This window comes from Cantharellus anzutake (assembly GCF_015039405.1).
Source record: "Cantharellus anzutake strain C23 chromosome Unknown EI90scaffold_13, whole genome shotgun sequence".
NCBI classification, from domain to species: Eukaryota; Fungi; Basidiomycota; class Agaricomycetes; order Cantharellales; family Hydnaceae; genus Cantharellus; species Cantharellus anzutake.
In genome coordinates, this window is record NW_024066963.1 from 350,079 (window position 1) to 377,612 (window position 27,534).

General features: G+C 48.8%; 11 protein-coding genes and 2 non-coding genes across 13 annotated transcripts; 6 read left to right on the plus strand and 7 right to left on the minus strand.

Moving 5' to 3' along the window:
- The first annotated feature begins 226 nt into the window (after window positions 1-226).
- EI90DRAFT_3047963 (stretch-activated Ca2+-permeable channel component-domain-containing protein) lies at window positions 227-1,998 on the plus strand. Its single transcript, XM_039059589.1, has 4 exons — window positions 227-812; window positions 866-1,303; window positions 1,360-1,709; window positions 1,745-1,998. The coding sequence occupies exons 1-4, from the start codon at window positions 431-433 to the stop codon at window positions 1,958-1,960; spliced, it is 1,386 nt and encodes a 461-aa protein (XP_038918556.1). The 5' UTR covers window positions 227-430; the 3' UTR covers window positions 1,961-1,998.
- A 25-nt stretch (window positions 1,999-2,023) lies between these two features.
- On the minus strand, window positions 2,024-4,396 carry EI90DRAFT_3152970 (uncharacterized protein; the record flags this gene model as incomplete). Its single annotated transcript, XM_039065829.1, has 10 exons — window positions 2,024-2,307; window positions 2,386-2,536; window positions 2,593-2,788; window positions 2,848-3,039; window positions 3,098-3,431; window positions 3,479-3,509; window positions 3,566-3,882; window positions 3,943-4,081; window positions 4,134-4,236; window positions 4,290-4,396. The coding sequence occupies 10 exons, from the start codon at window positions 4,394-4,396 to the stop codon at window positions 2,024-2,026; spliced, it is 1,854 nt and encodes a 617-aa protein (XP_038918557.1).
- An 835-nt stretch (window positions 4,397-5,231) lies between these two features.
- EI90DRAFT_3047964 (CBF/Mak21 family-domain-containing protein) lies at window positions 5,232-8,751 on the minus strand. The gene is made up of 10 exons (XM_039059590.1): window positions 8,404-8,751; window positions 8,231-8,345; window positions 8,061-8,180; window positions 7,430-8,007; window positions 7,270-7,375; window positions 6,991-7,209; window positions 6,745-6,936; window positions 6,341-6,676; window positions 6,078-6,281; window positions 5,232-6,024 (listed from the first exon to the last, which is right to left on the minus strand). The coding sequence occupies exons 1-10, from the start codon at window positions 8,631-8,633 to the stop codon at window positions 5,557-5,559; spliced, it is 2,568 nt and encodes an 855-aa protein (XP_038918558.1). The 5' UTR covers window positions 8,634-8,751; the 3' UTR covers window positions 5,232-5,556.
- EI90DRAFT_318231 (uncharacterized protein) lies at window positions 8,720-9,417 on the minus strand. The gene is made up of 2 exons (XM_039066369.1): window positions 9,116-9,417; window positions 8,720-9,055 (listed from the first exon to the last, which is right to left on the minus strand). Exons 1-2 carry the CDS (start codon window positions 9,344-9,346, stop codon window positions 8,807-8,809), a joined length of 480 nt encoding a protein of 159 aa, XP_038918559.1. The 5' UTR covers window positions 9,347-9,417; the 3' UTR covers window positions 8,720-8,806.
- An 840-nt stretch (window positions 9,418-10,257) lies between these two features.
- On the minus strand, window positions 10,258-10,648 carry EI90DRAFT_3047968 (uncharacterized protein). The gene is made up of 2 exons (XM_039059591.1): window positions 10,525-10,648; window positions 10,258-10,463 (listed from the first exon to the last, which is right to left on the minus strand). The coding sequence occupies exons 1-2, from the start codon at window positions 10,639-10,641 to the stop codon at window positions 10,350-10,352; spliced, it is 231 nt and encodes a 76-aa protein (XP_038918560.1). The 5' UTR covers window positions 10,642-10,648; the 3' UTR covers window positions 10,258-10,349.
- A 44-nt stretch (window positions 10,649-10,692) lies between these two features.
- On the minus strand, window positions 10,693-11,774 carry EI90DRAFT_2913607 (peptidase family M48-domain-containing protein; the record flags this gene model as incomplete). Its single annotated transcript, XM_039054503.1, has 7 exons — window positions 10,693-10,778; window positions 10,849-10,880; window positions 10,929-11,049; window positions 11,100-11,114; window positions 11,176-11,253; window positions 11,313-11,592; window positions 11,649-11,774. Coding segments are annotated over 7 exons (738 nt in total), but the record flags the coding sequence as incomplete, so codon positions are not given.
- A 1,711-nt stretch (window positions 11,775-13,485) lies between these two features.
- On the minus strand, window positions 13,486-13,559 carry EI90DRAFT_t93. The gene has a single exon. It is a non-coding gene; the product is annotated as a tRNA-Ala (tRNA).
- Window positions 13,560-13,923: 364 nt separating this feature from the next.
- Window positions 13,924-13,997, minus strand: EI90DRAFT_t92. Its single transcript has one exon. It is a non-coding gene; the product is annotated as a tRNA-Ala (tRNA).
- A 73-nt stretch (window positions 13,998-14,070) lies between these two features.
- EI90DRAFT_3152974 (uncharacterized protein) lies at window positions 14,071-16,964 on the plus strand (the record flags this gene model as incomplete). Its single annotated transcript, XM_039065830.1, has 10 exons — window positions 14,071-14,263; window positions 14,315-14,523; window positions 14,579-14,734; window positions 14,783-14,956; window positions 15,010-15,185; window positions 15,238-15,416; window positions 15,447-15,611; window positions 15,659-15,884; window positions 15,932-16,215; window positions 16,267-16,964. The coding sequence occupies exons 1-10, from the start codon at window positions 14,167-14,169 to the stop codon at window positions 16,962-16,964; spliced, it is 2,364 nt and encodes a 787-aa protein (XP_038918562.1). The 5' UTR covers window positions 14,071-14,166.
- Window positions 16,965-17,365: 401 nt separating this feature from the next.
- EI90DRAFT_3120369 (uncharacterized protein) lies at window positions 17,366-18,974 on the plus strand (the record flags this gene model as incomplete). The annotated part of the gene is made up of 6 exons (XM_039063305.1): window positions 17,366-17,375; window positions 17,422-17,598; window positions 17,656-17,798; window positions 17,848-18,005; window positions 18,063-18,173; window positions 18,242-18,974. 6 exons carry the CDS (start codon window positions 17,366-17,368, stop codon window positions 18,972-18,974), a joined length of 1,332 nt encoding a protein of 443 aa, XP_038918563.1.
- Window positions 18,975-19,098: 124 nt separating this feature from the next.
- EI90DRAFT_3120370 (uncharacterized protein) lies at window positions 19,099-20,778 on the plus strand (the record flags this gene model as incomplete). Its single annotated transcript, XM_039063306.1, has 8 exons — window positions 19,099-19,414; window positions 19,467-19,714; window positions 19,754-19,952; window positions 20,011-20,085; window positions 20,136-20,412; window positions 20,463-20,507; window positions 20,559-20,642; window positions 20,709-20,778. 8 exons carry the CDS (start codon window positions 19,099-19,101, stop codon window positions 20,776-20,778), a joined length of 1,314 nt encoding a protein of 437 aa, XP_038918564.1.
- A 1,898-nt stretch (window positions 20,779-22,676) lies between these two features.
- EI90DRAFT_2913591 (glycoside hydrolase family 5 protein) lies at window positions 22,677-24,561 on the plus strand (the record flags this gene model as incomplete). Its single annotated transcript, XM_039054502.1, has 13 exons — window positions 22,677-22,780; window positions 22,838-22,987; window positions 23,044-23,095; window positions 23,153-23,239; window positions 23,293-23,438; window positions 23,494-23,698; window positions 23,762-23,809; window positions 23,859-23,932; window positions 23,989-24,044; window positions 24,102-24,193; window positions 24,257-24,286; window positions 24,353-24,400; window positions 24,463-24,561. Coding segments are annotated over 13 exons (1,191 nt in total), but the record flags the coding sequence as incomplete, so codon positions are not given.
- A 602-nt stretch (window positions 24,562-25,163) lies between these two features.
- On the plus strand, window positions 25,164-27,497 carry EI90DRAFT_3014608 (uncharacterized protein; the record flags this gene model as incomplete). The annotated part of the gene is made up of 11 exons (XM_039056798.1): window positions 25,164-25,193; window positions 25,220-25,300; window positions 25,571-25,737; window positions 25,796-25,916; window positions 26,146-26,229; window positions 26,259-26,380; window positions 26,406-26,425; window positions 26,640-27,010; window positions 27,069-27,214; window positions 27,273-27,411; window positions 27,456-27,497. 11 exons carry the CDS (start codon window positions 25,164-25,166, stop codon window positions 27,495-27,497), a joined length of 1,323 nt encoding a protein of 440 aa, XP_038918566.1.
- Window positions 27,498-27,534: the final 37 nt, after the last annotated feature.

Sequence of the window (27,534 nt, forward strand, 5' to 3'; positions counted from 1 at the left end):
AAACTTCCGCCATAAGTCCAGTCAGGAGCGGACGAAATCTACCACCATCCTTGACGGTGCCGGGGCATATCTACGACAGCACAAGCACAATGCCAACTCTTTTCCGCCCGATCCCAAAGACACATGAGCGACCGCTATAAGAGGCCCAAGTGGAATCTTCCCACAACTGTGAGCGGTGAAGCGCCCGATCTTGGGCTTGTGGCGCTTACATAAGTATTTTGATTACGTAACGTCTTCTGCACCGACGCTTGGCGCTCAGATCAACGAAGATTTGTGGAGAATGGACACCTGACACGCAATCAGAGATTCGTCATCCTCCAGCCCCTCCCAACAAGTGATTTTGCGGCGAGTGACAGGCTGTACTTGGGTTGTACAGGGCAGTGTTGCGAAGCGTTCAATCTTTAAGCGCCTCGAAGTTACTCTCTCCGAGATGTCTTTGTCACTTTTTGCCCTGTGGCTGACCCTTACGCCTTTATCGTGCCTTTCGCAGACTACCCTTTCAATCCCATCTAAGACTTCTGCTTCTGTATCCTCCATCGAGTCACCAGCAGTGTTTGCTATACCATCATCCTCGTCCACTCTTCACTTAAGCGTTGTGCTCTGCACATCTACACAACCACCCCCACGATTTTTCCTGAATAATGGCACAAATATGCCCCCACCTGGGACAGAGACTTCTGGAGCGGAACTGGTACTGAAAGGTGGACTCGCTCAGTGGACTGGAACAGGACCGGCTACATTGCTTGCTCGTGCGGGAAGGGGTGGTTCGGGGAATCAGACTCGGTCATTCCAAATTGGAATTTCTGCGGAGGGTGAGCACGGTTCCAAAACTATCTCCCCCCGACTGATACATTCCTCACCGAAGAGCAAATATTCGACGTCGACACTCGGCCTCCACACCTTGGAGATACAACTGCTAATCAAGCACTTATTTTTTCCCCTCCATTTCAATCCATCCCATTTGACGAGCCTACTTATCCTGAATATGTCCTTCCACCTGCAAACATCACTTCATCCAATTCAACACAGCCCCCTCCTCAAACATTGCTGGTGTTCCAAACTGCTAATATCTCCCCGGCACTAGCGCAAGTCAGTCAATCTGCCTGTGGGATAACTGAAGTACCTGGGAATCTACTTTCGTCTGGAGACCATCCACTCAACACGACAACTGTTCTTCGAGATTACACTGATTATCGGACCCAGTGGCTGTTTGAAAAATTGACACCGTCCACGAACTACACTGCATATGTTGTCACCAATAATTCAGTACTCAGCGGACCTCTTTTCTTTGTTACGAAGTCATGTTGGCTATTTTTCTTTTCCTTGGCGTATCCATAGCTGATCATCTTTCGTCCATAGCAAACTTTAGTTGTCCGCTGGTCCACTCCGTGCCTTTCTGCCCCTCTGTCACGTATGCCGTCCCCCTTCCACAGCCCCCAACCGGCGCAACATCATATGCTGTTGACACTGTACCCTCTAACATAACGTCACCTCTCTTATCATCGCTCAGTAATTTCACCACATCTCTTCTCACTTTCGCATGCGGACGAGACATTTACTCCCCAATTCAAACCTGTGCATCGTGTCAGCGTGCATACAGATCATGGCTCTGCGCCGTCTCGTTCCCTCGATGTGGTGAGCCTTCTCAGCCGACACAGCCATCAGGAAACGGGGGGGTCCCCCCACCGCTTCCCCCGCACTTATCACCGGTAATTCACCTCGTGCCTTAACACCACCACTGGAGCAAAACTTCACTGAACTTCTTCCGTGTATCGAAATGTGTCACGAAGTCGCGCGAGCTTGCCCTAGTTTCTTGCAATGGAGATGCCCGTCGAACAAGGTGAACGCGGCGGATAGTTACGGTATTGGCTATGTTGATAGTTTAGATCACGACCAAGGACAGGGCTGGACTGGTATACCACAGGATAGCTATGGGAATGTATGGTGTAACTTTGCTTAGAGCCTATCGTGCCCACTGCTTAATTTAATCCATTTATGATTAAGTGTGCATGTGGCAAGAAATTTATGCAAGGGAGTTTGGTATAATAACAGGGGAGATCTCTCCTTTGCATTCCGTTCTGTCAACCATTTCTGCCAAGAGACGAGGGGACCTACTCACCCTCCTTCCTCCACAATCCCATTCAAGGGAGGCCCTCAGACCCTTATTGTCAGAGTACATGACGCTAACGGTGTAATCAAAAGTCCAGTAACCTCCGGTTTTCCCTTGTCGTTGTTTCCAATCCTGAAGGTTATCCGGCACATTCATGGATATTGTACACACGTATTCGAAGCCATTGAACAGCCTGCCTGTAAACAAAGGGTTGCGGCACCGCCGAAATGAGTGATTTGCACTGAATCGCACCGAAAAGATGATCAGCCACTTACGATCCTCGCTCTCCGCCCAACGTGGAGTGGGTCGGTCGGTGGCAGTGAAAGCTAATATGTTCACAGAAAGGCGACCAACTTTACTGGTAGGGACGTCAGAGTAAAGACGAAAATGCCTATGCCATCGTTCTCCTTGCTTTACGATTTGACCCTGGTGGAAGTCGTAAATAAGTACAGCTGTACACCCGGGGAAAGTGTTTCACTTACCCGACGTACTAGGGCAACCCAGGCTCCTGCGACGGAATCTTTTCCATCAGCGCAATGGCGTATTTGGCGTGTTTTGTGAGCCCGATCATTGGGGTTGAACGTCCGACCCATAACCACTCCAAATTCATATTTACACGGGCGGATAACAGCCAACTTTGCACGCCAAATGACGGCACCATACGATACGGCTTTGGACCTTGAAATAAGCACCTGATTTCAACACCACGAAAGGTGAGGGGAATTGCGAAATCATACTTTGAATCATTGGCTGGTACGACCTGGCATCTCTTCCTGTCGAACTCGGCCTGGAGTTTTTCCGCCAGGTGTTGACTATCACCGAAGCCGCCTACAAGGAGGATGTGTCCACATTCCGTCCCTTTCAGCTGAAGTCGAAGCGATGCGATGATCTTGTTGACAGAGGGTGTGAAGAAAGATTCAATCGTGCGCCTTTGGGGGGTTCTAGTCTGAGATGCTTGGGGGATTATTATACATTGGCGTTGCTCACCCATCCAGAGCCATGCGACCTCGTCTTACCCCTGCAGCCCCGATCGTCACTTGGGTGCTGCCAACCCGAACATACGCACCATTTTCGGAGTTCTTGAAAGCTCTCTTGGCGTTCCCCTCAAAATCTTCGACGGCTTCTTTGACGAATTCTATTTGGGCGTTTTCATCAAGTTTCGCTCGTTTCGCTGCGAAGCGATGCAAGAAGTACTGCGCAGCAACTTTATCGACGAAGATACCGCCTGCTTGTACACAAGCCGAAGGCTTAACTTCTTCGAGTCTGAGGTATGGGTGTGTATCGGTGACACAATACACGGTAATGTCCACGGTCGATCCACCTGACGCTATTGTAAGCACAAGACAGGAGAGTCCGAAATGATTTCACCTGCATCACAAACAACAAACCGAGCATTTTTCTGTGGCGCGGAGATCGTCAATTCAGTGGCTTATCTGTCTACTCGAAACAGCTTACAGTGAGCCAAGGTGCGAGGTTATTGGTAAAGATGCAGTAATGCACGCCTGCCTCAGCTTCAGATACGAAAAAAGTTCGTTTCACCGCATCAGCCTCCCTGACAAGCTTCGCTGCGATGGCTGCATCTCGCAGGAATGTCTGTTCAGTGGGGCCCCATCCGTTTGGATGCGTGATGACTATTTCGGCCTTCTCACTACATCTGCTCCAGACAAATTCCCCATCGGGTACTCGATCGCAGAATGCGTGTCTCGCATGATCGAATAAATAAGCGAAAAAATCAGTATATATCTTGAGCAACGTGACACCATATGGGAGAGCTGTGGGGACATGGTGAATAAATTCGTTTAAGGTCACAAGTAGGAAAGGTATCAACGTACGGTCTAAAGCAATGTCCAGCCTGTTACTCTTCGCCCCAGGGTGTAGGTGCAACTTGAAGTGTTTTGCAAGGCTCCAACCACCTCTCGCCGCCCGGATTTCAGCATCAGGGGTAGCAGCCTCTGCACCAAATAATCTCGCCTGGTCGAGGAAAGTGAATGACGAAGCAGCTATCATGGTAGAACGGCCCTACATTGCCATGCCTATCGTACCAAGCCAGGGATGGAACCTTATTTTCGCTCTGATGGACCGGCTGGCCAGGCCAACCGCTTACGCATGACACAGCTTGAGGGGAACTACCAAGCTTGATGAGACTCAGCTCGTTAGGCGATTACGGCGATTAACATACAACGGGAACAGATGTGAGTACGCAACCCCAGAGTATGTGGCGCCAATATCAAACGCGAGTATAAGCTTCTCTCTGCCAGACCACAGTTCTGTCGAAAAAGACTTCATGTGGCTTCAAGCAGGTAAATTTTGCCGTTACTAGTGAGATCCAGCTGAAGCCGTATACAACACGTCTTGCGCCTCGGGGGCTTACTTGAGCAGAAATATCCCATCTTTTATGCCGGATGATTTGACGCCATTCGACTAGGCGCGATGAATGTCAATATTGTCAAGCAATTAGTGGCGGTACTCAAAAGTTGAATGGAATCACAGATTTGCCTTCAATTCATTTGCAATTCGTATTTGAGCGTTGAATTCAGTGCCTGTCGCACTAGTGACAGATTTTCGAGGTCGCCAGTGACATATCCTGCCTAAGAACTGCTTGCGCGGCTTCATCTTTATTTCGCCGCTGACTGGCTCCTTTTCAGTTCTCATTCCATGGTGTTGCAACCATCACCGCTCGCCTGGCGAGCTGCCAATCAGCCTCCGAACGACGCTGAAAGAAAAGCCGAAACTTGTCCCACTGCTAAGACTACTGCATCAGACATCCTGGTCATGCTTTCCCCCATGAATTGTGGCTCCGAGCATAGCTGCTTTCGCCGGCAACGCGAAGATCGCAAGGGAAAAGTCGAGCGAGGAGCTTCGCTTTCTACAGCAGCACTCTCAAGCGTGCATAACCCTGATGGGACTTTTGTTTCATGGCTATGTGGGGGATCGCGCCTCATCACTCGATTTGATGACGGACATTCCTGAAAATCTGGGGATCACACCGGCAACCCGAGATTAATTTGCTTTGACTTTCCTCGCCACTGGTGCCTCTCAGTGTCATGAGCGGGTTAGCACGGAGAGCGTTGCCTATTTATACTTTGTTATTTAAAATTCTGGGTTTATGTTAGTGTGACAGGTTCTGGATGGGCGTTTCGCTCGCGGTTCTGCTGTGGGGCCCCAGTCCAACAGATAAAACAATAATGTGACATATAAGAGTGGCCGCGCGTTTGCACGTTCTACCCATCGTCCATCGTGGGGTGGTCCAGCGGCGCTCAAATTATCACATGGTTACCTTGGGATAACATTTCCCCTTGCTGTATGCTTGCGATACAAAGGAATTTACTTGTCGGTGGGACTGAAGGACATAAATACCGATTACGCGCAGTCGAAGGTGAGACAGCAACCGATCCTGTGTGCATGATTAATTTCGTATGAAAATGTGGTACTCGGCATTTATCCCTCTAGATGTCATCCTCTGGTCCCTCCTCGATAAGCTTAGCATAATCTTCGTACGACGCAAATGTAGGCAGTGCCAATTTACGTTTCTTCCTGCCTCCTTTACTTTTATCACTTGCATGGGGCTTACGGAGTCCTGAAACGGCTTCTGAGTCTTCCGGTTCGAAAGCTGACGGAGAAGCCTTCGGGTCGTCTTCATTGCCTCGGTCCGGCAACTCAACATCTGAAAGATCGACAAGATCCACGTCCGATTCAATGAGACTGCCTTCGGATCCGTCTTCAGCCCCGGCGCCATCAAGGCTGCCAGCGGCGTCCGAATCCGCATCGTCCGTGTCGATGTCACCATTGCTATTCTGGGCTTCCGACAGTTCTTCATCTGGGTCTTCAGAATCAACAGTCCCGTTGGGCGTATCGTCGGAATCCTCTTCCAGGGGATCAATATCCTGTCCGCCTGGCATAGTTTTCTTCAATGCCTATGACGGTAGACTGAGCCAATGAGGTATGGACGTGAAAGGGAATAACCCACCTCCCAAACCTCATCCTCATTTACTTCGTCATCTGACGCTCCATCTTCATCTGAATGCTCACCGCTTTCGTCTCCATAGAACTCGCCCTCTTCGCCCGTTCTTCGTTGTTTCCTCTTCTCGATTACTTTTGCTATCTTTTCGGCCTTTTTGGCTATCTGCTGCTCCTTGTGTACTTTAGTCATGAAGAACCTATGAAAGAATAACTGAAGATTGAAGGGAACAGCGTCAGCTGAAAGTTTGTGATGATAATGTAATCTCCCACCTCATTGACTGGGATTTCCTCCACCGTTTTGTTCCGGAAAGTTTCCTCGTTTACCGGCCCGCCACCAGACGCTCCGTGCATGAATATGCCACCACCTATCCCTTCCCTTGTCTTTATGACCCCACCCACGTCGATGTCTAATGACGCGTATGCCTCAGGCTGCATGACTCTGACTTCCATAGGCTTAGGTGGCTTGGGTTTCTTATACACGAATCGGTCGAGGAAGTGCGAGAGCGTGTTCAGAGCCAGGTCGGGGGAAGTGGTGACGGGGATGGATGCTAATATCTGTTTTGCGTGCAAGGACACTGATGGATGATAGTGATACACAAGCGGAATCTGAAGTAGCCGTCAGGATAAAAGTTTCAGTGTAAGCTAGCGACACAAAGTGGCATGAAAAGACACACTAATTCCCATAAACAGGTTGTCTCTGCGTGAGCCGACGCAGGATTTCCTTTTTTTGGATCGTAGGCCTGCACGGCAGTGTTGGTTTCGGGTTGCTGGGTTTCCCGACGTTTCCGTTTGCCAGTTGGTCCTGATAATCTCTCTAAGCTAGATTGTTGCATCATCATACGCAAATCAATACTAAGCTCGATCAGCTAGCAAAATAAATTTAGCTTGATGAATACGGGAGACCAACTGGATGAATGAACCTGAGAGAGTAGATATAAGGCACCGCAAATGAAAGCGGGCTGATGCATTGTCAGCGCTTGCAAGAAGCGTTTCACCAATGCAACAACTCGTATCGTGTTCCTATCAGCTTTTATGGCCTTGAATGCTAGGTTGAGCCACATTGCCTGTTTCGATGTGGTAATGAGGCGCGAGTCGATGACTGATTCGTACAGACAGCCGTAAAAACGATCTTCAATCGCCTAGGAAATCATGAAAATGTTCAAAAAAAAAAAACATGACAGGAAGCGTTGAATACTGACCGGTTTGAAACGCAAGATCAAATGAATCAAAGTCAATGCCCGAATACTGACGTTGAAGCTCCCAGAGGATGTGATTCGAAACAAGGTGTCAATGTGGTCGTCGATGCTGCGAATTGGATATCAGATAAAGCTGAAGGTAAAGATTCTTTGAACTACATACAGTGTGACTTGACTCATGCTTGCGTAAGGGAAGGCCCGATTAAGGCCAGTTAGAATCTCGGAGATAATCCCGGAATGGGCATCGTCTGCCTCCACGAAGCTACCAGCCGGTTGGGAATGCTTGGATTTCCCCCCCTTGACATGCTTCTGGGGACGTCTTCCTCTCCCTTTCCTATCATTTTTATCTGTTGTATCCTCTGTTGGCACCGTTTGAGGGTTCCTTCCACTCTCATCGAGGATCTGTTTGAAGAGCTTGAAATATAAGTCTATCAGACTTGCCGTCACTCCAGGAGGATCTTTGTGTGATAGCTCAATCTGATTGAGGGTGATGATGCTAAAGTAGCGGGAGTGGTGGTTCTTGGGAGTGGATGAGGATGTAGACATTTTGTTTGAGTCACCGAACTTGACATGCTTGCCGGTGCCAGTTTTGGGCCCCGACGTAGCAACTGAGGGTGCGACGGGGCGAAAGATAAGTTCGGTGGCTTCGCGAATGATGACAAGCTTCATCCCAGGGTGATGCTGTAACAGCGTCACCACATGGCGCGAAGCCCTGGACGCCACCCGCTTCTCCGTGTCACCCTATACTGTCTAGATTGAGGTGAAGCACCTTCTCACGGCGGATGAAGACGAACCAGTTTGTTCACAAGGACCCTTAGAAGGTTTTGCTCTTGTTCAGGCTTGGTGTAAAGCAACTGATAGATGAGCATCATGGCTTCAGTCCGGACATAAGGGAGCGGGTCCATTGAAAGAGCCTGGAGGAAGGGAATCAATAGACTTTGTTCGATTCCTTGACTTGACGAACCTCAAGTATTTGTAAGATTGAGAAGAAATATTTCTTCAACCAGTCCTCGAAGTACCAATACGTGAGATGCGCATCGGTCACCTCTGGGTGTGTAAGTGGTTGATCAACAAAGTACCTACGAGCGAAGCCAGGTCAAACGTGCAAGAGGAAGGGATATTACTATACGTGCATACTTTAATTTTCGATCCGGCGCGCCACCACCTATCCACCAATCCACAATAGCCTTCAACGCCTTCAAACTCTCATCTCTCCCCTTTTTTCCCGCCATCGCTTTCAAACCCTCCAGAGCCCTTGTGTTATGCATCGGGCTAGATTGCGCCAATAGGACTAGAGCTGATAGTCTGTCTGACGAGGTCCCCGATTTCAGGACATCCGAGACAAATCGCTGGTCGGTAGCACTCATTTCTGGGGCCTTCAGGGAAGCATGTAGTTTCTCAGCCCGTGAGCGAAGTGATGACACAGAAGAGGGGTCAACAAGGGTGGGAGGCGCTGGCAGGGTATATGGGTTGCTGTACCAGAGCGCCTCTGTTGGGATGTCCTGCACAATTGCGCCAAGTTTCACAAGCGGAAAGACTCCTAACGCTCGCAGTAACTGACCATTTTCACTCTCCCAAGTTTTTGGAAGATTTCTGTAGTCGACTTGGCAGATGTCTCGACGTTGGCTCCCGATTTTCTCGTCCTCGACGTGTGAGACTCATCTTTCCTTGCTTTTCGCCATTCTCGCTTAGGATTGAAGTCTTCGTTGCCTCCAGGGGAGGCATCCTCACGAAGCAACCCGAAATCCAGACTTGCCAAAAATTGGCTAATTTCCTCCTGGGATATATCCTGAACAGGACCACAAAGCAAACTCGGTGTCAAATGCAAGGCTGAAAAAAAAAATCTAACCTGTGAAGCCTTCCTCCTGGGTCTCCTCACTTCTTCATCTCCGCTACTCGCATCTTCAGTAGGCTTGTTATTTGCTCCCTTTCCACCGACGGACTTCTGCTGCCTACCCTCGGCTTGGGGAGCTGTCCGAGACACAGGTTCTGTTTTCCCAAACCCAATACCAGTTTTACTTTTCGCCACTGAGTCCCTTTGGTGCCGCTTGTCGCGTTTGACTAGTTTATCAGCACGCATGAACCTCGAGAGATGAACGATGGATCCAGAGGAAATAATCAATTGAATTGAGTCCAGGTGACCTTAAAAAGCGCGAGTTTGCACCAAGCCTCTTGCTTCCGCTTCCAATGTGTCCTTGTCATTCCCAAGGCGTGAGCCTCTAAGTCGCTACACCATCTCATCTCGAAGTGGTTCTTTCACCAACGTGCTAGGACTCCATGGCCACACCCCTTTTCCTGTGTTTCCGCCCCAGTGTTTTCAGAGGGGCTACCCTTCTTGCCGCGCAAAGTCGGCCTTCCCACTCATCCCTGTCCATGAGGTCCTTCTCGAGCTGGACCGTGGCATGCCTCTATTCCGCCCTTTGGCGTGAGTCCATTTCCAACCCTCTATTCTAGGTAAATCCGTCCATAAGCCCATCATGTATCGCTCACAACCTCGCTCGCTCTACTTTCATACTTCCAACAGCAGACATGTCGGTACTACACGTGTCCAAGTGTGCGGTATTTCCGGATCTTCCCGAGTAATACATAACAGGTACTTCAGTGGACCGAATGAATCTCGGCCAGGAACTCGGAGAAATGACAGTTAGCAAACTCGAAGGCGTTCGAAGCCCCTCGTTTAAGCCAGCCAAGTCATGAATCATGGGTAACTCCCGTAATAGCAGGCCTGTATGTCCCCTTTGCTGGCATTTTGGCGGCCGTTTATGGTCCAAAGCCCCCTGCTAGCGTTGCAACAGTGAGTTAGAGTTTCTATATCCCTAAATGCATGATGTATACCTTTTCTGTGGTATATTGGGACGTTCTCTCCATGATAGTAGGAGCTGGAACATATGGCCAGATTCAAACAAAGGCCCGGCTGATTTCATTCTTGGGACTTTCCCCCTATTCTTCCTCAAGTCACTGTTCAACTTTAACGTCGCTTCCTCCTGATAGATACTCGATTAGCCGCAAATGGACACAAGCAAGTCAGGGGATGAAGGAGCTGAATTCTATCCCATTCACTATGAATCCTTCGAGATGTTCATCTATGCACCAAAAGCAGTCATCCGGAACTCATTGAATTCGGGGCCCAGTGTGTGGGCACAGGCTGAGGAGGCAGCTCGAATAGCCAGTGCCTCGGGTATTTGTGTTTCCATTGTCTATTTGCATATCAAGTCAAAATCCCCCTTGCGATTATAGCATTCGCTTAAAAAAACATACCTTTACTCGCTTCCCAGACGCTGGATGCGTGCTCAAAATGTCTACATCGCCTACTGAGCCCCTCGAGATCAATGACCAGAACCACCCCTTTGACTCCTTTTTCTCTTCCGCCTCCATTCGTCCCCACAATCTGTGCAACAATGTGTGTCAGAAAATCTTGGGGGATGATCAAGAGTATGGGTGGAAATCTTGCCTTGTTGCCTCAGCCGGATCGAAGCATGCTTTCGACATGAGTTTCAAGCCGATTGAGTCAGCTATTTGAAAGAAAGACTCCAGCCTGAGTCCAGCTGTGTCTGTAAGATCGTGAATAACAAACAAATGTACCTTCGGCTTCCTGGGTCCTTGAATTCGGAAGACTACGGGGTCTCAGAAAGCTTCAAGGAAATTCACCAACCTTGACGTACGTTAGTAGGAGTGTTAACCCAATTCGAGAAACCCCGACGTCCAAGCCCAACAACTCAAGTAGTGTTACTAGGAAGAAAATGACTTTCGTAGAAGACATTCGTTCTCCTGAATGTCGAGCAACTGGAGTCGGGGTGAAGTGGGTACTAGAGTAAGCAGCAACGCCTCGTTACCTTGATGTGCGATTTCTTCGGACAAACCATGATCAGATATTCCGGTTCTACTTGTGCAAAAAATTTGTTCTCTCACCATGACCTAAGACTGACGCCAGACCATCTTCATTCTTGCATGACGGAAGGATTCCAGTAAAAACAAAAATCTTTCCCCCTGAGAAGTGAGCCTTATCAACAATAGAGGCTGAACCACAATAGGAGCTCCCCACATACCAGGTAAGACGAACGCATTCCGAGTATCATCATCAATTACATACACTTCCCATTCGTCATTCGAAACGGGAGATGACAACCGATCGCCGTCAGGCCTCCACACATCATCTACTAGGTCCGTAGAGGAAGATAAGGTATTATGTCCTTTAACATGGCCGAGACTCGTCGCCTCCAAAATGCGTTCAGCCACATTCACAACATATTTTGTCAGAGGGTGGTGCGAGGGAAGGATGTGGCCTTTGTATTGGTGTATTATCTGTTGGAAAGTCTCCTCCCCCGCCTACACACAATGTTGGAAGAAGACCTAATGAGAAGATATGGAGAAAGAAACCACACTTGTCTTTCTGAGTCTACAGAGACGTCTATAAATCGTAATCTTCCGGTTTCCGGCACTCTTTCTAGGTGATACACGAAGTATACCACTTGAATTCCAACCTCATAGGTGAGGCCCCAAACCAGAATGACACCAAGAACGAGTCTAACCTGCTCCACCAATGACGACGGCACCTACTCTCACCATTGTGGGATCGAAGGGATCAAGAAGCCCCCTCTGTGACGGACCACTGCTGCCAAAACGCGTATATGTCGACCTCTCATAGACACTTCTAAAATGGAAAGCTCGAGCCGGAGTAGGGTCGGGAGAGGGCCGGCAAGTCCATTCCGCGGCTCGCCGACGAAATGCAGCAAACGGCGGCACAAAGTGGGCCAAGGGTCGGGGAGAAAAACGCAACGGTTTTAGTAAGTTCATGTAGCTGAAGCCTGAGAGCGCTTGCCACAGTCTCTGTTCCCACGATCCTGGATAATCACGGGGCTTCTCGATTGAATCATGTACATTTGTCGGCAAGGAATGCTGCGAAAGTTACATTCAAAATTCCCAAAGCAACTTCGCTTGCCCAGCGAAGTTGCGGATAAACTTCGGAAGACGACTCGGATAGCCACTCGCGATGTATCACGAGACAGGCATGGAGCTTTCGTCTGTGTTGGTCCCATCCGCTTGCGACAGACTCAATCGAAGCATCGTGGCTGAAAATGACTTTCGTTGCTGCAATTCGGGGTTGTGTAAATGTTGCCATGACGCTCCAATGTGCTCGGACTTTTGGCTCCGTGATGAGGCCCATTTGGAAGCAGCGGCAACGTGCCCAGCCTTCGTCTTGAGGGCACCTATTACTCATCACGGGATCAATATAACTAGGTGTCGTAGCGAGGGGGGGTCATGATACCTTCTTAGATACAAAATCATGTTCCAAGAGCATGCTCCCCATGCTCTCGGAATCCCATGTATATATATATAGATACACAATCACGTTGTGCTTCTCATATATATAGGGACCGCAAATAGACACAGTATATACAATCACGTTTCCAAGCATGCGGAGCATGCTCTCAGAATCCCTTGTATATATAGACACTACTGACAGAGCATGCTCTCAAAATTCTTTGTATATATACACACTACCGACAGAGCATGCTCTCAAAATTCTTTGTATATACACACTACCGACAGAGCATGCTCTCAAAATTCTTTGTATATATACACACTACTGACAGAGCATGCTCTCGAAATCCCTCATATATATGGACGCTACAGACAGAGCATGCTCTCAGAATTGTGGAATAACAATACCATACAAATAAATGACAGCACCTAAACCACTTTTTTATCACGTGTCCTTTCAAACATGTTAGCGGAGTTATCCGAATTTATCGTCCTACTGTCTTATCGTTGCCGCCCCAACGCAGCCCACAATGGGGAGATCAAAGCGCAAAGCTAAGCTTGTCAACACAAACTTCGTAAACAATGGCTTGAAAACAACGAAATCTGGGCTTGTAATGCGTAAAATGGCCTGGCAAAAGTTCGAAGCCGCACAGTCCGCCATGCTCAAAGGTGAGGATTGCCTGCAGATAATGGGCCCAAGGACTTAATCAACCACCACCTTAGATGCCTCCCCAGCTATTGGTTCTATGATAGAAGACATTAGAAATGATGTTGTGCTCGGTGGGGATGATGACTGGAGCATAGGCATCAACGAGCCCGTGTCCCAGGAGGTTGACCATACATCCTCGGACATGACTTACGAGGAGCTTGCTGATGTAGTAATGTCGCTTCAGCCAAAGCAGTGAGTCTTTTTTGTGTTGGAATTTGCACGTGGTCTTTTTAGGGAAACCTAAAAGTTGGACATACTGGGAATCGAACTCCAGTCTTCTGGATCGCGAACTCAGTGTGCACAGCCATTACACCATACGCCCTGTTAGGCTGAGGTGGTTATTTCAACACACCCCCTTCACATTGGATCGACCATGTGATCCACATGTGACCCAAACCACCGGGGTTCCAACAACCCGTGAGCCGTCACCCCCTGAATTCATATTCAGGCCGGACTTACTGCTAATCTCCTACATGTCCATGTCATGTGGTCTGAAGCAGCCGGATTTGGGTCCTTAGTGCTCTGAGCTACACCCCCTGAAACTTTGTCAGGCCGGCTAATTTAATGCTTGGCTTCACGTGCCCAGCTCACGTGGCAGCAACCGGATTTGGGTGTGCTCGGTGTATTCCGCAGAATGTCCACCATGTTGGAATTTGCACGTGGTCTTTTTAGGGAAACCTAAAAGTTGGACATACTGGGAATCGAACTCCAGTCTTCTGGATCGCGAACTCAGTGTGCACAGCCATTACACCATACGCCCTGTTAGGCTGAGGTGGTTATTTCAACATTTTGTTGGGTTGACTGTCACCCCATCTTGATGCTTTGCATCACCTTTGAGACGAACCAGAGGGGTTTCGTGGCAGAATCGAATAAACGCATCGCAAGCACACTGGGCAGCATTAATTCCCAGTCTTTCTGACGCTTACCTCATGTACAAGACAAGTAATCCTCGATGCGTGCCACTCCATCACCCTGAACCTCCAGAAAACTTGAATTCCACTCATATTTATGTCATCGACATTTTTGGTACACTTATTCCACTTAATATTCCTTAGGAGATACTACTTTTTTCCATAGATGGTCGATCGTATGAGTATATACCTCAGGACCCGGACGAAACCTCGCCTACCATCGCCCTGCTTCGTTCAGGCTACATTCCACCCACTCCTGTTAATCCGACTGTTGCAATATCAATACGTTCTCTTGAGCTCCTTCATGGCCTTATGCGTTCCTCGTCGAACTTCAGTGTCCAGTCTTTTGCTCGGTTGTTGGCAGATTTGCATTGCGTGAGTAGAAACGTTGGGCACTGCACTTTCCTGGGCTGACGGAACACTTCTCTAGGTCATATATCAACCATACCTTCGAACGCAGGTGGCATTGGCTTTCGATGCATACTATTCCATCATTAGGAGAGTGAACGCCTTCGTAAAACATGTCATGGGACATGACAAACCGGATTATCGCCTCAAGAACTCATGCCCTGCCTGTCATTACCAGGTACGCCCCATTTTTTTTTTGTGATCACTCGTTAATGTGTCATGCTAGCTTCATGATGAACCAGAGCATTCAGTTGAATTCATCGTCACTGGCGATGGAAATACTTCTCTATCGCGCCTTCCACATCGATACGAATCTGACAATCGAATTTTTTACAGTGACTACTATCTACCTCGATCAGAGGTAGATGTGTTTGAAAACACAAAGAAACAAAACTCAACGGTATGACAGACATTTGGTATGGTGAACACAGATCTCACTTGGTGATGATACAGACAGGAACAAACGATCCACTCCCAGAGTCTTGTGCCGGATGGAAGAATTCTCGGCCAATGCCTCAAACAACGAAGGCTGGATCCCTGGGTGTTATGGACGAAACTGGTGTCTTCTTGGTTATTTGCCAGCATGGCATCGTTCAATTCGTCATGGATATGGTCAGGAGCGGGGAATTGTAAGTCACTTTTACCCTCACTTCTTTCCCTCCTATTCATGCCAGCTACAAGGGCCAAGTACCCAGTTGCAGCTGCAAACAAACTAGTCAGCACATTTGGGAGAAATATCCTCTTTGCTTATGACGTCGGGTGCACCTTCTCGGTCACACTTGCTCACTCTGCAGTCAGTGATGCTGCCCGTCGGGCCAATTTTACATCCTGCACTGGATCTTTCCATGGTGTTGCACATAGTAGGTTGTGTCAACTTACTCATCTCATAGGCTTCAAAAAAGGGGCAGGTATCGAAGATGGTGAAGGTAACGAGCGAGCATTCTCTTCTAGTAACGGTCTGGCTGCAGTAACTTGCCATGCTTCCGCATATTACCGGCATTTCCGAATCCACCTTCATTTCGAGAAATGGGACCAGGATAAATATGAGCGCTTAGGTGAGTGTTGCCGCCTTCAAATACTCAGATCTAATTCTGGCATCTAGGCAACTTCCTATTAGGGAATCATGCATCTGCGTGGACACAGATCCGCGAGTCCATGGATATCCTCAAGGTGACTAAAGGTATACACCCATCATTCAACGTCGATCGCGACTGCCCGCTGTTCCTACAACAAGAGAAGGAGTATATTATGTCGCTGAAATCTGAGCCGAAGGATGAACAAGCCAAAATCGAGTATCTTGAAGCGTTGGAGCATTTAGAGGGCGCTGAGTAAGTTCTGCCCACATAATATGTACATTGACTCATTATTTGAACAGGATGGAGCTTCAGCCACTTCTATCAAGACTATCTGTGTCACTGACCTCAGAACTGGCCTACCAGGCTCAACGTGCCCGACGCAAAGTGGACGAAGCACGCTGCATTGTCTCTGCACTGGAAGCGACATCGTTCTTCACATTACCATGGCATGCTGACTCATCTCAGCGCCAAGAGGCCATCCGATTGCGTAACCAGAGAAAGTATCATCGCCTGCTTGATGACTTGGAACACCGTGTCATCTCTCGTCAGTTTGAGCTTGAAAAGATGGGTCTCCCCAAAACTGGTGAGTATTTCACCACAATTCGCGATGACAATATTGACTTGTCTATGATAGACTACAAAACTCGTCGACGGATATCAGAACTAGTTGGAAAGCGGGGCAAAACGCTCCATTCTACCCTTGACAAGTACAACAATGCTGCGACCTCAATGATCCCCCCAAAGCCGTCCCTCACTTGGGATGATGTCACCCACCCTGATTTCCTGAGTATGGTCGAGCTCTTACGAGGCCATGATGATATTCACTCGCATGAATGGGCACAGGAGCACTTCCGTGCAGCAACCCGAGCCTGGGTCAAGCTCCAACGTGCAAAGGAAGAGCTTGTCACTATTGGAATCGAAGCTCATAGGATACTGACCTCCATGAGGGACGAGGAATTGCAGCTCAAGGAGACCATCGAGGTTGTAACCGCCAGCAACCCCATTCTTGCATCGTACATCTCGATGACATTCAAGTGGCGCATGAAAGCAAACTCCCATCTACGCAAGAAATTGGCCCGCCTAGAATCCCATCCTAGCTACCTATCCCCACGTGGACCTGGGGTATCCATCCATTCTGTTCCAGGTGCCTCCGACGCCACTCAACAATCCAGCAGTGTCGAACCTGACTTACTTCCTACGATGGAGACAGCAGATAAGCAGCCCCTCGGTGACAAGGACAGTGATGATGATGGTATTGCTGAGGAAGAGGACGAAGAGCAGTTAGAATTTACCATGGATAAACTAGTTGACTTGTTTCATAGCATACTGTAAATTACATTGTTCGTGATTCATAGTTTCTCTGCTGCAATCCGAGCCACTTGTGTATCCAATCAAAGTACAGTGGTAAAATAATAAATCTGGCGATTGCTTTGAAGTTGGCTGGGGATCAGCTCTGAAGGGCAATCGATCCCCATCACATGTACAGTGAAGTACAGCCGAATTACTATGACATAACTCACAGAGTACGATACTAACGACGAATTAATAACAATAAATCTAGGAATGCCAGAGACCAATCTCTTCATTATACATAGCCTATGTGTGTGTTTTCTTGATATTTAACCACATGGCCACAAGCCATGCATGTTGGAGGTTGTGGCGGTGCGTCAAGGTCTTCCACTTGTTCGACCCAACACTGCAGCTGCACTTGGTCATCCATTCCCATCACTAGCATGGACGATAGTGAGTAGTCTGGCTTTCTTTTTCACAAACTAACCAGAGCAACTAGCCACGATAATCTCACCATGGCATGCTGTAAGGCCCAAGGCGGAAACTGCGTTCAAGCGTTACCTCCACCTGTTGGCTGTCAGGAACGACTGGAACACTGATGAAGTGAGGGCTTTGGAGAATTCTGGCGTCAGTGATGGCTTTTTAGAGTCATTTTGGCATGCCCAGAGAACTAACTGTGAGTTGTTCGACATTTCGATGTTGCCATGTGTCAATCCAATAAACCCCCTCTCAGGGAGAAGCCCAATCAGAGGCGAGACTTTGGAAGATGCAGTACCTGCCGATGTTCTAGAGGCTGAAGTCAAACGGGTTGCTCGCCAAAGTATCTATCAGCATGTCGAAAAAATCAACAGGTTGCTTAAGGACACGGCGCCTGCGGTGAGTACATAGTTTTAACCTTGCAAAATTACTCAGTGTTGAACTTCAGATGAACGTACTTGACTTCTTCGGTGTGCCAAGTTTGTCCGTGATCGACTACAGGAAAGAAGTGTTGAGCGTGCAAGTCCTCGCATCCCAATCCATTAAGGGCCGACCTGAATGGGACGAATTCAAGCAAGAAATCTTGCAGAAGCTAGAGCCATGCCAGTGTACACCACGGACTCAGCGACCATGCTGCTCATTGTCCATGATGACCCACATCAGCCCCAACGCCTCTTGTACTGCCAACCCCTTTGTCGACAGTCATTCTGAGGCCAAAATTGAATCACCACCCGGTTCCCAGACTCACTTAAGCACCTCCGTTGCTGCCTGGCAGTCTGTAGTTCAGCACAGTTTGTCGCGTAAGTTGAAAAAGCTGATTCCACTCGAATACCGGCTTACAGGCTAGTAATAGATCAGCCACAGGTAGGACCGAGGATCATTGCTTCTTCTACTTCCCAATGCCCTGGGATTGTTAAGGCGCCGTTGGCAACTGAATTCCAGGTCCCACGTTTGCCTGCCACCAATGGAGGAATAGTGCAGCTCCCTCATATTGCACCCAGCAGTGAAAGCGCCAGCGCCAGCGGAAGGAGGACCAAGGGTGGCAACAGTGTTAAGTTGAGCCCCAGGGCCGGTAAACTGGCCATGAGTGCTGGAAGCTGGACAAGCGTTCATTGCTCGACCCAAGCCGACAATGAGACAATGACGCTTGAACAGTTGTGTCAAGAACTGGCAGATACCTCACTTACTTCACTTGGAGCACCGGTTTTCGTGAACAAACCGTCTGGTAGGCCAACAGTATCATCGACAGACTCCATCTCCCAGGTGGCTCTGTATCCTTCATCATCAGGCCAGCTCGCTGGGTCATATAGCCGCCACCGAACCGATGGCCCCCCAAGCGTAGTAGCCTCCAGTTCAACCAGCTCCGACCTATCGATGCTCTTGCAATCCATCAGCGACAAAAGCTCCACCCAATTTAGTGAAGCCGATATCAACGCCATCAGCGCCCTCTGCCTCAATGAGAAGATTGCTGTGGAGGATCTTGCTCAAGTCCTCAGGTCCCATTTCTCAATCAGTAAGGCGTTCGTCCGTTGTCTCATTCAGATGTGCGAGGCTTGGTTAGAAAATCGCGATTAAGATTGTTTTTGTACAAAATATCTGCGAATTCCATCTTTCCATCTAGTGCTTAAATCAGTGGGGCCACAGGCTTGTAAATTTTTGACTAACCACGTGTTCAACGTGTACCCAAATGCACACTCTCATGTCGTATTGGCCATCTGAATTTGGAGAGTTTGGCACTGTAAATGCCACACCGGCTGCAGGCAATGGCACCCCAGAGAAACCAAATGGCAAGGCAGCAAAAGAGGCGTTCAATCGCCGTGTTCAGGAATTGAAGGAGAAGTTCGAGCAGGATGTGAATGCGATAGCGAACGAGTTTTCAGGACGAGGTGTGCACCGCTCAGCTAAACAGGTTCGAGATCAGATCCTCTTTACAATGGGAGAGAATAAGAAGACTAGGAGCCCACATGTTAGCAACGCATGGGCTCATGCCATTGCAGAAGCAGGTCACCTGGACAGTAAGTCAAGACCACTGCATGTCAATCACAATCTGTTGTTGATTCATCTTAGCGGAATCGCTCTCGAAAATGTCATATGACACTGCTTACCTGAGTTTATTGGACGATATCAAAACGGGCATTGTTACTCAGGAAGATGTAAGCAACCCCCAGACACCTGAGGATGAATGCCACCGGAGGGTACTGCTGGATGGAGTCCTCACTAGTCGCAAACATCGTGGTACCAAGAAGCACGTAGCATCACCCGAGCTCAGTGCCCACCGGTTGGCATACCATGCACAGAACCAGATTGAAGAAATTGTGAGTGATATTACTAATATCCAGCGCTGATACTTACAGGCGGACCAGGCCACCTGCATCAACGAGACGTGCGGTATTGAGTCCCTCATTGTCTTGACAAAAAGCCGTGTTGGGGACGTCTTCACCCCATATGTGTGGGCAACCGAGCGTGCCAAAGAGTTCTGGGCAGTTACTCTGAAGCAGGACATGATGGTTCGCGCGCAAGAGATGGAAGGGTTTGCAATATCAGGTGTCACAGGTAGGCAATAACTCTTACTCACCCAGTTCAGAAATGACCTCAAACGGCTGGATGGTAGGTGTGGTGAAAGTCGCCAAGGACAATACAGCGCGCTTGCGGTCTAAACTTACTGCCCTGATTAGAGATGGTCTTCGTGAGTACTAATCTGCATGGCTGAACTCGAAAAACTTACAACATTAACAGGTGAGGCAACGGGGGACCCAAATGTTGTAATGAAATGGGAACGAGAAGGCTATCTTGGCTTAATTAGAAGACATAAGCTCATGATTGACGAGTCTGCTCACCCGCCCGACAAAATTGTGAACCCAAAGTGGCTACGAAAGGAAGACGCGATCAGACTGGTTGAAGGTTGGGAAAATGGGTCCATCAAGTGGATTGTGGCGCCAGATGATGACATCCAGCACGCTGTGGATGAATTATGTCAGATTTCAAGGGATAAAGCTGAGCGGTATCTCCATAAGTATGTTCATTTCATTGTGCCTCCAGCGCAGGGGTTCATTGCCTGTACAGTCAAGCAAACCAGAACGATGCCGATACTGCTTCTCCATCAGACATGTAGGTAGTCGGGCACTCGTAGCACACTTACCTGATGTGAACTGTTCTAAGCGCGAACCACGGTCAACACTCAGCGGCCGTTAGCCCCTCTACCGCCGCTTCAAGCTCAGGAAGGGCACCTGGCGCTAAGAGAGGGTAAGGGATTCGATTCTGTCTCAAAAATGACATGCTAAGTTTCTGTGTGCTTCATGATTGCAACAGCCGTAAGCGCAAAACTCCACACCTTGAGCATTCTCCCTCGGCTAGTGATCAAGCAGATCCTTCTACGTAATGGGATCTTGACGATAACATGCCCCTGTATGCATGTAGATAGTCCTTGGGTGCCAACATGCCTTTGTTGCAGTGATATGTGGCGCTTCGAAGTACATAATATTTCATGATACATACAAATTGATCATTGATTCGACATCGTGACGTTGCAAGGGGGAAAAAAAAAACGAGACAGGCTTGATGTTGGCAGCCGTTGAGGTTGCATGCATGGCCATTGAGGTTGCACGCACAGACGCAATGGTGCAATAGTGAGATGCAAGTGTGGGACGTTCGTGGTGCAAGCTGGGGAATTGGACGAATTGGGGAATCAATTCATTCACTCTCAGGATTCCGAGAGCATGGGGAGCATGCTCTTGGAACATGATTTTGTATCTAAGAAGGTATCATGACCCCCCCTCGCTACGACACCTAGTTATATTGATCCCGTGATGAGTAATAGGTGCTTGAGGGAGAGGATTAGGCCGTATAGGGCAACTTATCCCGTTCCTCTTTTTAATCCATGTAGTAGGAATCCCCTTCGCCAGTATTTGCAATGCTGTGCTGAGCGCAGACACACGACTGGAAGACATGACCCGATGTCACCCAGAGGCAAAATAAGCCATCCTGCTGAGATTAAAGGCGTTCTTCGGTGACAGTCAATATTTGGTCCCGCGTTCAGCGGGGGAACAAGCTGGCTGCTGCCCAAGCAGCCTGTGACCTTCGGAAAGCCTGGGCGTCGGGCAACTTTCACCGGACAGCCTTGCTCACAACTCCAAGGGCTCCCGTCTGCTGTCGGACCATCTGGCGCTTGGGTGAACACTTTATTGCGCAATTCTAACGAGCCGTCGCTTTAAGACGCCGTGCGACTGGTAAGGTAAGCTCGAGGGGCTTGAACAGGCTGCTATCCTATAGTTGCTGGGGTACCCTTCAAACTTGGCGCAGTCTGACGGCACCCTCAATTCTTCGGTAGTCAAGAAATCATTATCACGCTGGAATAATGACGACGGAACGAGACCATTTTCGCTATGTTCCAGGGCCGAACTTGTGCGTCGCTGTGCATTGTATTAACAAGGAAATATGCACTGCACTGAGGCTAGCCTCTCGACCCCTACAGGTGGCTCCTTTGGGGTCTTAAGGAGGGGGTCTCCCTCGACCCCCGCACCGACAGACTTTGGCCCCCGTGAGCTTCCCCACTGAAGCCTTCAAGCTTGTCGCCTTACCAAATAGTTCAGCCAGGGACATTTGACTCTGGGTGGTTGGGAGGTCGGGGTCGAGCTTGGCGTAGTGCGCCCGAGAATCCGAGCGGGCACATCCTAAATTTCATCGTGCAAGGAACAGATTTGTATCAGGTTATGCAAAAACTGTGCCTGGCGATAATATTTTGATCCTTCGCAAGCGTTTTCAAAATCGGCAGACGCCGACGATCGAGATGGAAACTCATCGGGTCAGAAAAGTCGTCAGACACTCGATTATATATAGTAGCTACAGGAGATGTCTACTATCGATTCCCACGTACTCATATACATGCTTTGGGCAAGTGAGGGCGCCTCAACACATTTGCCGGCGGGTGATCATTCCCACGATCTCAACATAAGCGAGAGGAGCAAGGTCATTTCCATTTGCAATGTGACTTGCCAATCACATAAAAGATGGTCCCCCTATCACCTCTGCAGGATCCCATCCTTGCCCACTGGCACACCCCTCTCCCCAAACTATGCAACTAGCCGCTTATCTACTCCAAGCGTTTCATCTTTTCTCTGGATATTTTGAGAATTGGCTCCTGTCCCTTAAGTACCAGTAGGCCCTGAACCCCTGCCTCGAGCCGAACTGTCCTAACGCGTGCATTCTTTACCACAATCACACACACACACTCACTTTGTCAGCGGCACCATTTCTGCTCCCGCCAAGGAGTGGGCGCCCCCCAGATTCCCTTACGGAAGCGAAAAAGTGCGCGGTGTGAACATCGGTGGATGGCTTGTCTTGGAGCCATGGATAACTCCGTCGCTTTTTGATAATACAGGCTAGTACGACGTTCTTCTCGACCACATAAGTGCGTGGTGCTCAATAACGACCATAGGAAGCGATAATATTGTGGACGAATGGACGTTCTGTGCTTTTCAGGACAGAGCAACTGCAGCTGCGACTTTGCAGAGTCACTGGGATACTTTTTACACCGAGTCTGACTTTGCTGCTATCGCTGCAGCCGGCTTGAACCATGTTAGGATCCCTATGTGAGTTTGGTCCCCACACCCGATGGGCAAAGACATTCGAATCATTGAACTTGCAGCGGATACTGGGCATTCGACACGTCTGGAGGGGAACCATTCATCAGCGGGCAGGTGCCGGATCGTGTTTCGATTCCTCTGCCGCCTCACTTACTTGTCCCATATTTTCAGTATCCCTATCTTCTTAAAGCCGTTGGCTGGGCGAGAAATCAAGGTCTATTTGTGATTATCGACGTGCATGGCCTTCCTGGATCCCAGGTACACAATTGGACCCTGAAATCAAGATTGCTTCGTTATTCACTATGCTGCAGAATGGCTTTGACAATTCTGGCCGCAAGGGCCCTGTTAACTGGCCAAATTCGCAATCCAATATTGATCGTTCCAATACTATCATTCAAACCCTTGCGGTGGAGTTCTCCAAGGCTTCGTATGCCAATGTTGTTAGTGCCATTCAGCCGTAAGCCAGCGCGTGGGCCTTTCTCTCAATGGAAATTGACTCTGGATTTTCCAAGAGTCAACGAACCAGCAGGATTTGTAGGCGGCAATATTCTTCCCGTGACTCGTCAATACTATTATGGCTCCTACGACAAAATACGAAACAATGGGGGTAATATGGTCCTGGTCCTTCATGATGCTTTCCAGGATCTCTCTTTTTGGAGCGGTGTCATGCCATCTTCAAGATTCAGTAACGTCTTGATGGATACGCACCATTATCAGGTCTGCACTTCGTAATAATCAGAAGATCTTCACAATATCAATTATTGTCCTTTGTCCTCTAAGATTTTTAGCAACGCCGACGTTGCAAAGACTTGGCCACAGCACTATGCCGTAGGTGATGATCTGCGCGCGCTATCTACCTTTTGATGCGCCACTATAGACTGCTTGTCAGCGCGGTGACGCCATTGCCTCATGGGCCCAAACACCAGGAAATCTGTGGACGATCGTTGGGGAGTAAGTACCCAACAAAAAATTGCAACTCTTTCCCCGTACAAACTGGTTTGTCACAGATGGACAACAACTCCTTACGATTGCGCCAAGTACATCAACGGTCGGGGTGTGGGGTGTAAGTCGTCACTAGGGGTGCTCCCAAGTTTTGTGTTGCTCAATGACTTCGTTTCAGCTCGTTACGATGGAACGTATCCTGGCTCTCGAAAGCTTGGCGTTTGCTGGCCTTTCACGGGATCGTCGAGCAGGTTTAGCGATTCTTACAAGGTGCGGTTGCCCAGGCATCGCCTTCTGCATATCGCATAGGCAGGACTAATCCATTGCAATTAGAGGTTCATGCGCAAGTATTTCGAAGCCCAGGTAGGGGTCGAATACATCCTAGTCATACTACTATCCGAGATAGATCTGATTTTTCCAAAATCGCAGACAAGCTCTTTCGGAAAGGCAGGCGGATGGATTTACTGGACATGGAAGGTGAGCGCCTGTATCGCGCTTTTTCCGCTTTAACGCTCTGAAATCAATTTTCTGCCATTCAGACCGAAGCCACGGACGAGTGGAGCTACGAAAAGGGGCTTTCAGGAGGTTGGATCCCTCAAGATCCCACAGAACGCCTGTACCCGAATATCTGCGGGTGAACTACGTAAAGGGTAACTACTGCACTATTCTCCAAGTTTCCCGTCTCTGCTTCTTATGGGTTGATACTCTCAATTGTTTTCATATAATTCTGGCGATCATGCATCCATCTGCTGTTGAGCAACTTGCTTCTGGGGTGTAGGGTCGCAGTTTGGGATTCTTCCGCTCCCGATATCACACTCTTCCCTCTGGTAGTTGTTTACAATGGATTTAGCGCAATTTTGATGCGCGCGCATCTCTTATCAATCACGTCACCTGAAACGATACTCCGACTAGTCGCTCCTCGTGAGGCAGGAGGGTCAGCGCTGTTGGGTATGTGATATGGGCTTTCTTCTCAGGGATGATAAGAAATTGAATCGAGAACTATGCGTGGGTCATGACACTCTAGAATGGTTCCTAAAATACTATTCATTTGAATCATGGTCACCAGGTCAAGAATCATGATTATGTAGCAGCATTTCACCGCGTGCTGGGTTGTTCTATCTCAGCATTGCCACGACATTCTCGGTTGCGAAAACGAAATGGAATTCTCCCCCATGCATCTATAAAGATCCGGGGGGTTTCTTCATTGGAGGGGTCATTCTTACCTCCCACGTGGCTGAACATGACCTTCAAACCAAACACATTTTACGTTGTACGTGCCATTGCTTTATGACATAGGGATTAGCTGAGGCTGTCTTTGCACAGTTGATCAACAGCAAGAGCGGGACAGTTCTTGACCTCAGCGCATGGGACAACAAGGTTTGCTCTGGACATCTGTTCGAATGTTACGGTCGGGTCCAAGTCTCACGCCACTTCCCCTTTCCCCACCCTCACCCTCTAATATTGCTTCTAGTGAGTGACACACGCCGGTCTCGCCAGACGCTGAAGGTTCCAATCGAGTTCACCCCCCAGGAGCATTCACGGTCACCAAGCAAACGGAGGCAAGAACCAGCAGGTATGATAATTAAAGAACTATTTTCGCGTCCGGATATCTGAGTTCATTTGGTGTCGCTGCTTCCTGACTTGTAGTGGTTCTTTGAGAACATCGGTGATGGGCTATACACTATCAAGAGTGGCACCGGAAAGTACCTCGGACTGGATGGCGTAATCGAAACTGGGACATATGGAGCTGCGATCGACACCCCTAGTTTCAGTTGGTCGATTGAGAAGGACCCGAGCTCCAACGACAGCTACAGGTTCGCTTGTCAGAATACAATAGCGAACCTTTGTCATTCGCTGACTCCACCTTCACAGAATTTTTATTGAGGAGACCCATCTGAGCTTGGACCTCGGGAACGATGGGAGTTCTGCTAACCGTACCCCTGTCCTGCTTCGACAAGCCTATGCCCCTTATCAGTACTGGAGGTTTTCAGTGGTCGAGTAAAATTCAGAGACTATGCATTGTTGGGTTCTCGCTCTGCACATCTGATTGTCAACTGGTTCATCCGAGAATGGAGTAGTCTTATGGACTAACCCTGATAATACGTACCCCTTAGTGGAAGGACAATGGTCGTGTGCAGGGCCATGTCTCGAAAATATTTTGAAACCAGCCAGCGACAGCTTGTATATCTATATATGGCAGTATCTGAATTTCTAAGTCAAAGGTGTTGGCGAGAGCACTGAGAAAAGGAATTCCAGCGGATGATCATGGAATTTCACGAAAAATCCTGCACCACTGTATGATTATTGTAAGTGGGGTTTTTCGATTATCGTGTAGACCATCACCTCCGGCTTGGCGGAGCACAAAAACGAAACATATGATGGGACTTTTGGAGATGACGTGGCAGTTCCAACTAATGGTCATATTGGGCACAAGCAGCTTTTAAAAAAAAGTTGCAGGTATCATCATGCCCCACATTGACAGAGAGAACCATAAGGTCGCAGGTGAGGTGTTCCCCATTCACGGATGGTTCGTCCATGGCCCGTCGACGGAACCCCAGTTCTGCCTGCCGTATTGTATCGTGTATTTTAGATCGTGCGGGCGCTTGTTGTGTGAAGGACTTCCTAATTGGGTGAAATCGGGGCTGGTACGCAGTTATAACTTGACAACCTGTTGAACCTTTGTCATCACAATCTATCAAACATGCCATATGCGAAGGAAACCAAGGGGGGCTCAAGGGGAAACTCAAGGGGATATTCTCCAAGAAAGCTACATCAGCGCAAAGTTACTCAACCTCAGGGGTGCCCTCTCCTACGCAGTTGCCGTTGTGGCCGGTCGACACCAAGGGAAATACCAAACAGGCTTCAAGGGTGCCTTCTCCCACGCTCTTGCCGTCGTCATCTGGCGATACCAAGGGGAATATCGCGGGGAACCCCAAGGGAGGCACTAAGGGCAATACGGGTTCTGGTACCGTTTGGAACGGCGTCCTGAGCGTGCTGCGTGTCGCGCAGGCTAGCCTAGACGATGTGCCTGTTCCTGGCCTCAAAAGCGCGATCGGTGGCTTTCTCGAGGTAGTCGGCCAATTGGAGGTGCGTTCTTCATAATGGGGTAATGAGAACATCATGTTCATGATTTGAGCTCTTGCAGAAAGCAGAAGCGAACGCAGAGGCGATTTCTCAGCTTCAGAACAACATCGAATTCTTTAATCGTTCAGTATCGGACCCTCTCAAACAATATGCCGCCAAGGGCCCCGTTCCTCCCGAGGTTGCTGAGGCCGTCGAGGCTTTATCGACGTGTGTTCACGTTTCTGGATGCTTATCAGGGCTAGGATGACCTGACTGCTTCCTTCAGCCAACTTGTTGCGACTATTACAACATTGCAATCGTATCGCCACAAGAACTCTGCGTCCCTATGGGCGAATCGCGACCAAATCGAAAGGGATATTCGCGTGGCTGGGATTAAGATTCGTGATGGTGTGACGGCCTTTCTGGTCGGCGTCCTTCTACTATGCATACAACTTACACTAAATACTAGTCCAATGGACGTAGGCTTCGCAAGCAGTCCAAGTTCATTTAGGGATGAAAACAATTGATCTGGGAATGAAAACGATCGA